The 12,509-nt window shown below is 31.5% G+C and overlaps 1 protein-coding gene across 2 annotated transcripts in view; it reads right to left on the reverse strand.

Moving 5' to 3' along the window:
• The window catches only part of CDH19 (cadherin 19), a 67,833-nt gene that overhangs the window by 38,672 nt on the left and 16,652 nt on the right, over window positions 1-12,509 (reverse strand). For both annotated transcript variants that reach the window (XM_031441771.2, XM_031441768.2), the window contains exons 3-5: window positions 9,699-10,000; window positions 6,188-6,482; window positions 1,129-1,248 (exon numbers count right to left, since the gene is read on the reverse strand). In XM_031441771.2, the coding sequence (XP_031297631.1) occupies window positions 1,129-1,248; window positions 6,188-6,482; window positions 9,699-9,893 (610 nt within the window). In that variant the 5' untranslated portion in view covers window positions 9,894-10,000. The remainder of the gene's footprint in view (window positions 1-1,128; window positions 1,249-6,187; window positions 6,483-9,698; window positions 10,001-12,509) is intronic.

Here is a 12,509-nt window from a genome sequence, read left to right on the forward strand (position 1 = left end):
AATGCTTGTTGCATATTCAACCCTTCTCAACCACGATTGTGTAAGAGAATAAAAATCTAATGTCTTAAGGCATCCATTGCATGTATTAAAATAACTTTGTCTTGTGCATTCAGAATAATAGAAGCTAGGTATTATCCTGGGGAGAATTAAGAATATAGTCAGTCAAATCCTATTTTTCAGAATCTGATTTTCACAAGAAATACTGATTAATAAAGACTGAGACATTTAATATTTGCTAAATGAATGAATAAGAAATGCTTAAAGATCCAACAAATGTTTTAATGTTTTAAAGCTTTTCATGTCATCAAAATGGAAATAATATGTCTCATTAACAAGCACAAAATTTTACAGCAATTGACACTTGCCACATTCTTGGGTCGTTAGTTAGGTACTTACATGTTCTTTTCATCTTTAGAGACTATGAGCTCATTTATATGGGCTTAGTCTTTGTATTGACCAAAACAATCAATATTTGTTAAATAAATCAGTACCATGTAATTTTTATGTATTTTATACATATACATATAAATAAAGAGAATTTTTGTTTTATTTATTTTATAAAGGATTCAACTGATTAGCAGAAACTGAAGCAGGGACATAAAAATCAAATATTGCATTCGTGTGAATCAAAAATACATAAAATACAGAATTATATTTTTAAGTTCCTACTGCCAACCATAAACTCGGACTTAATCTCATTCTGGTTGGGTGTACAGATGGAACTCTCTGTGGTTTTAATCTGCATTTCAAAAATGACTAATAAGGTTGAGTATTTTTAATATGCTTGCAGGCTTTCTGTATATCATCTTTTGTCAACTGTTTGTAAGTGTCTTTCCCCCATATTTTAAAATTAGGTTACCTGCCTTTTTAAATTAATTTGTAAGAATTACCTGCTATATGTTTTATACCCCATACACAAATCATTTATGGTATGGATGTGGAAAATCTAATCTCTCAACCTTAGAAAAATCAGCCAAAAGATTAAAAATAAATGTTTAACATTACAACCTGTTTATTTATTGAAACATCAGATCCACTTTATAACACATTTGTAAGCAGAGAATTTTTGCTCTGATGTTTGTCTACTTAGATCTATGTTGAATTGCATTTTGTTTTGTTCAGAAATACCTGTTGTTGGTTCAATGGAGAAGTATGGTTGGCCTTGTAGTAAACTGTACAGGAGACGAGCATTATTGCCACTTGAGGGGTCATCAGCATCACTTGCAGTCACCTGGATGACTAGTGTTCCTGAAGAGGAAATAAACAGTTAAAAGAAATTAAGACTGTGGTCTTATTGAAAAATGGATTCAGTTCCCTAAGATATTCTTGCTTTAGCAAGCAAGATGATGATGTGCAATGAAAGACTAGTCTTCCTTGTTCTGAATTATAAAACAAATATCTTTCTGTATAGACAAGATAATATAACCTTATACAAAATAGCCCTAACTCCTATATACAACGTATAATTTTAAATATGTATATCCATGACCTAATCAATTGTAACTATTAAAAAATCCATTACAAGATGTAATTAAGTATCTTTCAAAGATGTGTTATTAGTGGAGGAATCAAAAGGAAATTAGAAAAGTTTTCTTCAAAAATCATAGTGACCTGTACTTCAAAAACTTATAGAATGATAATAAAATATTAATAAACATTATTGAAATTATCTTGACTTAGTATCAAGTTGAAGATGCACATAATTATTTGGCCTGTATTTATAAAATGCCTACTTGCTTTAAAGACTTTTTTTTAAGTGCAAAGCAAAATCTACCAGATATCAATGAGGTAAGCCTTCTCATTAAAATTCAGTAACAATCAATAAAACTCATGGAAAATAAATACTTGTACATTTAAAATTAATTCTGAAATTAAAACATTGCTTTAATTGAATTTTTAAATTATTTTTGTTTAAATATGGAATCCAGCATTATGTGTTGGAAATCCACACTTGTTGAAACACTATGTTCCATGTCAATAAGAAGGGCAACACAAATGGCACAAAATCAAACAGGCTGTGATTTTCTGCACAACTAGCATCATGAAGTTTTTCATTACAATCTAGTTTTATAAACTCAGAACTCTAGTAAGAAGCCACTCTACTCTGCAATAATAAAACTGTTAAAACTTTTAATTATTGTGGTCCTCAATTTTATGTAATATTTGCTGAAATGAGTCACATAAAATAATTTTGTGTGGAAAATACAAAAAGTCCAACTCTTGGGAAACTTAGTGGAGAAAAGCAATATAATATTAAATATATATCCAGAATAACTCTCTCATGTGAGTTTGTTAGGGAGCTCAATTTCTGGGAAAATAATTATTATTCTCTCATGAAGAATTTTGACACTTTTCAGTTGTAAGTACCAATCCTATAGAATCAGAATAATTCTACAAGGTTTCAATGTTTCAAACACTGCTTGATAATGAATCATGATGACTAACCAATGATTCACTCTCCGTATTTGTGCGTGCGTGTGTGTGTGTGTGTGTGTGTGTATGTGAGCATGTGCCCTGTGTGTCTCATCAAACACGTACCATGGAAGAAAGAAGTGTAAAGTACATTAAGATGATAAAAATATGCAGGAGAATTTCCAAAAATTCATTGCATATAATCTTGCTTTATACTCGTGATTTGTAAATATTTGCTGTAAAATTCAGAAGGGCTTTACTAATGTTCAATTCGTACATCATTCTAATTACTGATTTTATTTTCTTTAGTTTTTCCATCTTTCTTTTTTTTTCCTGTCTCAGGTTTATTAACATTATAATCCATTAGATACAGATGAATCAATTTTAAACCTTCTTAAATATTTTCTAAATGCTTTATTCTAAAAGAGTCAACAGAAAAAAGTAGGCCTCTATACTTTCCCAATCAGTAATTTAAATACTGTAGAAATCTTCAAAAAATAGTCAAGTAACACAAATAAATAGTAATAAATAAGCATCTTAAAGCTGTATTTCATGAAAGGACTTTATGAAAATAAATTGAAGACAATATGTGACTTTCCCCCTTTATCAGACATACTGTCTTGAAAAACATATTTTATGTAAGTGATACAGTTTGTAAACTTGCATCTAGTGCTTGAGAAAAAAATCACAGTTTCATAGTTTCTGGAATACGCATTTGCTGATACATTTTTTCATTTGCTATGAAAATTATAATGAGATAATGATATATTAATATAAGATAAAATTATAATTATTAATATGAGAAAATACTTTATTAAATATAAATTATGTTTTCTGTGGCAATGTTAGTAAGTGCTAAAACTTACAAAACTGTAAATAATTCTTGAAGATTGAAAGCATTATTGACAGCAAAACTTTATTAGATGATGTTGTCTCGTATTTCACACAGAATGTTTTATCATCTAGTGATTATGGGAGGCCCACAAGCATAAAAATGTAACAGAATGGTAAACATTTTGATATGCAGACTAGTTTCTGTATCATGTGAGAAATAGGGAAGTCAGCAACCTGTGGCAAGGACATTTTGTACATAGTTTATATTTATGATAGAATATGAAACACAGTGGTTGACAGAGTAATAGGGATATTCCTCTATTTCCATAATAGATGACATTTCTGATAACAGCTGACCATTATTCTGCTTGATATAATAAGGGCTCATTGATTTCACCACGATTCCCTTCAAAGCCCGAACCCTGGCACTGCCTCAGGGTGTACTGAATTACACAGGTTGACTGCGAAAATATGTACACACACCTCTAATGGCAAAGCATAAAGTGATCTATGGTAGCCAAATATCGTATAGATCAAACCAGTGCTTTGGGTTCTCTATCAAATCAACAACCACGAGGCTCATGTGATGCCATAATACAAATACTGTATCATGCACCCTGTATTTTCTTCTGTGGGCTCACTTTCTGACTCTGCAAAATGGCTGTTAGCTGTACTTCCTTTTCTCTAACTGAATTTTTCTCCCTTGCCTTCAGTTACTGCCTTTGTCTCATACTTCACTGATAAAATAGAAGCAATCACTTACTAACTAGTTTATTATCAATCATTGCATTGACCTGAATCGGTCCCTCTACTATTGCCCTAGACTTCATGGCTCCTTCCCTTCTTAAGAACAGTTTTCTAGCAGTTATATCACGTTTATTTTGCTTCAAAAATACTCTTCTTTTGGGTCATTCTCTATAATATATAACTGTGCTATTAAGTTTCCCATGTCAATAAATGATTAAACAATGATAAACAGCAACAAAAATCCCCTTAACCTTTATCTCCCTCTGCCCAGTGCCTCACATCTCTGTCTCCTCCCCGTCGTACGGCATCTTTCAGGTTGGTTAAATTCACTGGCACTTACTCTTCTCCTTCTATCCATGCAATGGAATAATCTCCAGCATGCTGAAGTTGCACAGATTCAACCAAATTGCTCTTACCAAAATTACTAGTGACCTTGAACTTACTGAATCAAAAGTCACTACTCTGTTCTCTGTCGATATTATTCGACCTCACAGCAGCACTCCACACAGCTAGGGAATGTCTTCTTTCACAACATCTCTTCTCATGTCTTTCTTTTCTTACATGACTGGCCAATCCCATTTATTCTAATTTACCAGTCAACTCCTTTCTGCTTAACAGTTCAGTCGCCCTGTAGGTTTTTCTTGTCTCTACCAACATTCTCTGCCAAGGGCATCTCATCCATTGCCATGCCCTACATGCTCACTATGTGGCAATAACCCCAATACTGATATATGCAGGGTGACCTGCTATGGGAATTTTTTCCCCTGGAACATGGCATGACTGGCCTCTTTGTATCATTTCCTTTAAGTATCACCTCCTAAAATGTCCCCACTTCCTCCAGTCAATAAATCATCATTATACTTTACCCACACTTAACACTTTAATAGCATACAATGTCAAATATTACCTGGTTTATTTAAAATATTTATGGTTCGTACATTATAACTATTATAAGTTATAGTTATATATAGTATATAACTAGTGCAAGTTCCATACTAGCAATTACCTCATGTATCTCTTTTACAACTGAATACCCAGTATCAAAAAACGTTCCTGGAACATGTTAAGTCCATAATATATGCTTGTTGAAGAAGGAGAAGGAGGAAGAAAAAAAGGAGGAGGAGCAGAATGATAAGGATGGAAGGGAAAAAAAGATATTTTATTGCCTAGCTATGAAATAGAACAATATTAATGTATCATTTACATCTAAAGATAATTGGTCTTGATACATGTTACACAACTAAATTTGTTCATGCTGTTGTTAAAAACCCATGTTCTAAACACATTTAGAAACAAGTCTTTAAATTGCTACTTGGAATGTTAAAAAATTGAAGAGTCAGGAAAATATATAATGGAATATACATTTTTAGACTTGTAGGCTAATGGATCAAATTGTTTAGGTAAAGCAGTTTTAAAGCATTTTAGCATAATTTAAAAGTGACTTATTGAATCACATTCAAGTTTAGCACACCTAGGTAAATATTATGAATTAAATTTTACTGTATGTTGTATTATTAAAATTTTGTGACAAAGAATGAGAGTACAAATTTTGTATAACCATACTGAAACTTTCCCCCATTGGAAAGACATTTCTGATTTCCAAGGTAGTCAATTCTTACATCTCATGAAAATTCTCTTTTATGAGTATCATATTCAAAATATTTATTTAAATGACACTGAGTTTGGAAAAGAATTTAAAAATGGATACAGCTGCACATAGGTCTTCAACCACTTTGCTTTACTTTTAGCTTCCATGTTCCATTGTTTGACACATACAGGATTTTTGTCTTATACACTGGTTTCTCCTGCTTTTTACATGTGTGTCTTTCAGGATGACCTAATGTGCTTTTTTGAGATACAAAATTATTTTTTGTTTTGGGAAAATTCTATTGAAGAAACTAATAAGTGAACAAGCTAAAGAATTTTATATGTCACTCAAGTATGTTTAACCTTTTTTCCATTGCTTTGCAGACTGACCTTATAGTTTAAGGACACAGTTTAGTAACATATAATAGCATTGTTTACAACATTTTAATGAATACTCAAATTTTTCAAATACTTTACTTAACACATTTGCAGAAGGAACTACAAATGTAGAACTTAAAATATATTCACTTCCAAAACATGCTTGGAAAATTTAAATCTGTTTTCATTGCTAATAGGTATATCTTTGATGTAAATTAATATGCAATACCTTCTGGAGACATCTCTGGTACAATGGCCTCATAAGGTTCATCTAGGAATTTGGGTTCATTGTCATTGATATCCGAAACTCTGATGACAAACTCAGACTCAGGTTCCACAGCCTTTCCAGTAGTGGTGTCTATTACCTGGGCTCTGAGAGTGTAGAGGGACCGTTCCTCTCTATCAAGCTTCCGCTCAGCATATAAGTCACCTGTTCTTTCATCAATGACAAAAATAGTTCCAGCTCCAGCTCCCAAAAGCTTGTACTGGAAAGAGTTGTTCCCATTGTCTAAATCAGATCTTAGCTGCAAGCACAAAGAGGGATAAATTTAGTTTCCAGACATGTTAAAATAGGCACAAACATTTTAATCATTTTATTTTTAGGTCCGTTCATTATTTCCCAGGTTAATAATTTCATATAATCGCCATATTATATTAAATACGGTAAAATGTTAATTTTAAGATTAAAATCTGTCAACAGGCAGAGGAGTCTTTGAATTTTCAACGCAAAGAGCTATACAAATTTCATTATTCTAAATAAATAATTCCAATCAGAAACTATAACCATTGAAAAACAAAGCCCCTTTTATAAATTATGCACAACCGAATTGGTTCATGTTTACTCATTTACTCTATGATTACATTTTTAGTTACTAAAACCATACTTTTCAGATGTTTATATTAGATTGGGACCTAGAGACAGATAGGAAAATAATGATCTAAATACATGTAAACAGTGATGTTTTATCTCTAGGCTAAAAACATAGAAAACATGGAAATATTAGTAAGAAAATTAGGGAGCACATTGAGAAGATAATACTAATGTCAATCGTCTATAAAATCTATAAATTGTTTTATATTAGGTTTTTCAATTAATCCCCGTAACAACACTGTGAAACACACAGTATTGATGTAATAAATACTTTCAATAGAGGGGGATAATGAGACTCATAGATTTAACAGCTTTCACAGAGTCACAAGATTTTACGGTAAATTTATGATTTAGACCAAAAGGCCTGTCTGATCTCAGATCCTCCCTGCAAACCACTATGTAAAGTGGTCTTCCAGTCCTTGAATTTTAGCCAAATTAGATCTAACTCTTTCTTCCCAACATACTCTATTCAATTCTCAAATGTATCTCTTCTTTTGCCTTCACTACTGCTTTTTAAAAGCAAATTTGTTTATTATTCATAGTGTTAATAGAAATTTGAATTTTATATATCAAAACAAGGGTTATTATGACATAGGTAACACTGATTGTATGATTTTTCACATCTAAATTATTTTTTACATAAAGAAAGGAAGCATGCCATGATCCCCTAATTATGTGAATCCATGGCTTTCTGGATTCACCATTTATGAATATGTTCTTTTTCAGAGTGAGAGCTTCTCTGAAAATTTGCAAGGTTAACCATGAAATACAATCTTAATTTCACAACTTTTCTGATAGTACAGGGTACAGTGTATTATTCTCGACTACTTAATAAAATTCATTTAAGTGATTGTGGAGAATATCTGAAGATATCTAAAATAACTAATCTTAATAATTTTAATAATATGCTGAATATCGGTGCTATTCAATGAGAGAAACAAATTGGGAATAATAAAAAGATAATAAAAGAGTTAAAGCTTTGTAAATTTGATAGTCCTTCATTACTCATAAGATAAAAATGAAGTCTCCATGTCCTAACGATAAGAAATTAAGGAAAATAAATGTATTCTCCAATAAATATATCAAATGAAAACAGTGTATGGCCCCTGGTTTCTAAATATCATTTGAATGTAGTTTGAAAATCTGATTCAACATTAGAAGGAAGGTAAGTCGATTTAGGCGTTCATAAATGTATTCCAACTATATTCAATTTAATTTTAATAGATTAGTGAGCTTGATCTTTTTAAAGACCCAGATTTAAGGAAAAAAATTAAATTATTTGAACATTTGCCTCTTAATGTCACAAAATGCTTAAGTTAAACACATGTCAATTTCATGGATTCTAGTATTATAAAATATTCTATATTTATTCAAAAATATTTTTCCAATTAGGTAAGTTACTATCAATTTGGCAAATCAATACGACTTTAAATTGTTTCTTAACTGTGCTTTCCAAATTTAATCTTTTAACAAATAGATAAAAAAGAAAGTTATCTTGGACACATCAGCTATATTTTATTTTCACGAGTTATGTCATTACAAGCATGTAAGTATTAATTATTAATCTCATTTAAACCAGTTATCTGTATGTTGTTTAAGCCTAATGAGGTTGTTTAGAGGAAAAAATATGTTACAGTATTTTCATAGAAAGAAAACGAAGCAAAACCAATCACAATGTGAAAAAAGAAAGTGGGAGATTTGTGTAGGGAGCAGAAGAACAAAAACTAGAAAATGTGAGCTAGCCCCTGAGGTAGTCTCGGTTCTCACTGCACTGATGCACTTCCCTGCACAGCCTTGCCCACTAAGCCACCTGCCACCTTCTTCAATGGTGGGAGGGCCTATGGAGCTCACTGTGAATACGGCTACAGATTCAGTTAACTAGCAGACATTTTTAAGAGTGGACCTCATTTATGCTATTCTGCCTGTGGTTTACCTGGAGTTACCTTAGAAAATAAAAAAGAATGAGAAACATTACTTACAGTAGGCATGCACACACACACACGTGTTTGAAATCTGTTTGCCTAAAATCTTAACCAAGGTTTGGTTGAATATTCTCATATATACTCAGCTGATGGGATAGATGGACTCCTGTGGAATCCAGACATCACACTAACACTGCAGCCCTCCTGAAAGGTCTAGAAAAAGAGAGCTCATGAATGCTGAGTTGTTGCACACTTTGGGCCCAATTAAATTTTAGTGTCAATTAGCAGTTAAACTTATTTCAGTTCATTCATCTAGAGAAAGACCCTTACAGAGATGGACATGATATTATAATTACTTCTGTTTAAAGAAAATCAAATAATAATAAAAATCAAAAACACAAATAGGAAATACTCTGTCTCATTAAGGAAATTTTCTTAAAATATATTCTTATAAGAAAGTGAAATAATTATTCATTTTACTTCAACTTCATTAGTTAAATGAAGTGTGTAGGCTCTTGAAGCAACATAAAACTGAAAAAGGATTTGCTATTAATCTGCTTCATTAAAAATTAATGAGGGGTACATCCACACCTACTTAGCATAATGGGAAATCAGGCTCAATACTGCTGGTAAACATTACTGTTCTCAGTGTGGTTGCTCTGATCCATTGCTACAAGTAACACAATCAAATTTCCAGATGTTGATAAACTGCTGCATTTTCGTATGAGAGTTGAAAGTAAAATTTGAAAACCAAAGTTTTCCTTATTCCTCAACTTTTGTGAATATTTTAGGTGCTTGCAAATGCGAAACCATCAATTACACCGGGGTCTGAAACTTTCTAGTGGTTCCACTAAGAAAATGGAGAAGTTATCCAACCCAGAACTTCCTCAACTCATTCGTTAAGATTTACAACGTTATTCCCTGTCACACTTCCAGAAAATCAGTACCTGGCCAATGTGATGTCTAGTCTTATTCATTTCCTCTGGTACAAAAAACTGGTTCCACATCCAGCCACGCTTCACTCTCAGATGAGGTCCTGCCGAGTGCTTAACTTCCTCTGTTGTAGAGTTTTCTATTGCTGTAAGGCAAGGCCATAGGAGAGGAATTCCCAACATAAAAGGCAGCAAGGAGCAATGATTCATTCTGCTCTTTGATTCCAACCGGTTCTCTTCAGAAGAAACAGTATGTTGCAAATAAAAATCTTATGTTCTCTTATAATCTTTTTAACTCTTAGGAATCTTTCAGAGTCCTAAAAAACAAGAAACAAAACACAATTTTTGACATTTAAAAATAACATTTTCTTACATAATTGCTAAAGACAGGCTACAACTTTCATATCTGTAAAAATGGAACAAAATATACATTTAATTTATCTTCCAAATAAGTTAAATTATATTTTGTGGTTCAGCAATAATTTGAATGGAATAATTATAAATTTCTGCTCAGTCACTGTCTTTTTTAAACCGTAGTCATAAATCTGCCCAAAGACTGAAAAGTTGATCTGGAAATCTCCTTGATTGATGAATGACATTGAGACAGATATTTCTAAAATGTTAACCTGCTTTATTCTTTTCTATCTCAGTAAAACTCAAACTACCCCATTAAAACAACCAACAAGCCAAGGAAAAATGCCAAAGTTCTCCCCTTTTTCAATAGAATTAAGTTTTCTCATCCAATTTCTCAAATTATGGTATTTACATAGCTAATTAAATAGACAAAATGACAATTCAGCTTAAAACCCAGGGAATTTAAAAATCAGTTAGACTGATGTAATAAAACACATTATGAATAGAAAGTCTGTTGAGGATATTTTTATACTGCATAAGGCTTGAAAGAAATGTTTTTTTCATCTTAACAAAGAAATAAAGCCATTTTTAGAAAATAAATGAAAAGTTACAGTGCTTGGGTAAAAATGGCTGAATGTTGATAACATGTAAGACGGGGATGAAAGGTACCTTTTAGTATTCAAATGTTAAAACAAAAAACTTAAGCTACTGACTTTTCCATTTCAAACATCACATATACATGACACTGATCATACCAACAAAATGATGTAAATAACACAATCTATAAAGTTTTTCTACCAAAAACCTTGAAAGCTAATTTCCAGGTTATAGGAAATTAACCTGCGATAAAATAATAAAGTAAATGAAAACAAAACAAACAAACAAATCCAGCTTGTGAATCTTTCTACAGATTTTCTACTCACCTTGTGGTCTGAGGAACAGCAGCATTTTGTTAAAAATGCTGAATCTTGAGCTACTCCAGGTACCCTAACCCTGAGTCTGCATTTTATCACACTATGTGTGAGATCCACGTACACACTGAATTTTAAACAGCACTTATTTACTAAAAAATCGATCTAGTTTCTTCAACATGTCACTGATTTGAGAGAAAAAAAAAGTGAGGGGTTTTTAAGAAAGATATTGTTCTAGATGAATGTACAGAAAATGTATAGAAAACACAATTCTTGTACAATGCTGATGAAATTGAAAATTTAGACAACTATTGTGGAGACAATTTATCCAAATTTAGTATATTTAGAAGTTAGTTTAATCTATAAACTAATAGCTATTTTCTACTGTATGATTCCTAGAGAAACTTTCAAATTTGTCCACTTAGAGGCAAATATAAGTTGGGTTAACTGGAAAAAAAATATGAAAAACAAAGTTCAAGTTAGGGTACTATATGATACCAATTATAGAAGTGTTTCAAAATTATAAGATGATGCCCTATGTGACTATTCTCATAAATAGAATTTGTAAGATAAGTCTAGAAAAAGAAAAATAACAGAAAATGTATTACAGTAATTACCTTGATAGGAGAAAGAGAAACTGGTTTAAAGTTTGAAGTTTAGAAATATCTGTTACATTTTCCTCCCTCTAAAACTATCTAAAGTAAAGATGTCAAATAATAACATTCATTAACTCTGGGTGATTTTTTTCTACCATATGTTATTTTTTTTCAGGTTAAGTGTATGATTGAAATATTTCACAATTAAATTTAAAGTTGAAATATAATCCTATATCATAACAAAACATATATGAATATGCTTTTATTTGAACCTCAATATAAAAATAGAAGAATGAACAGTGGCAGTAAGCATGTCTGAATGATGAAATATTGTGGCTTTGTTTACACTCTTCTATACTCCAAATTTTCTATAATGGTCATGCATTTCAGGGGAAGTAGAGAAAATATTTCAAGTAATGGTCCACTTCTGATTGAAGAGTGTTGGCAGCTGTCAGCAGTGCCAGAAAGAAATACTCAGGGCTGAGTTTAGGCTAATAAGGAAAACTGCTATCAATTACTATGTCTGAAATGGGCCCTAGAGGAACAGGCAGTGACATTTCTGCTCTACATCTGCAATCCTGGTTCTATTTTCCAACCAGGTGAATACATGGATACAAAACTGCATAATATTTCAATATGGAAAAAATGTTAATGTATCTCATGTTAGTGTGTTTGGATTTCATCCCATTGCCAGTATCTAGGCATATTTTTTAAATAGTAAATAAAATGTAGAGTACAGTATATTTCAAACTACATAATGTATAAAAATAAAATGGCATTGGCATTAACAAAATGTTACATTATACAATAATTACATTATTATTTGAATAACATTATCATAAGCATCAACATATTATATCCAAGTAAAAATCACATGATTTTAGTATAGAAAAGTGTATTTCATCTACTATATTACATTCACATATGAAGAAATTTATATGGAGAAATTTAAAATGACCTGCATA

This window comes from Camelus dromedarius, chromosome 28 (genome assembly GCF_036321535.1).
Source record: "Camelus dromedarius isolate mCamDro1 chromosome 28, mCamDro1.pat, whole genome shotgun sequence".
Taxonomy (NCBI): Eukaryota; Metazoa; Chordata; class Mammalia; order Artiodactyla; family Camelidae; genus Camelus; species Camelus dromedarius.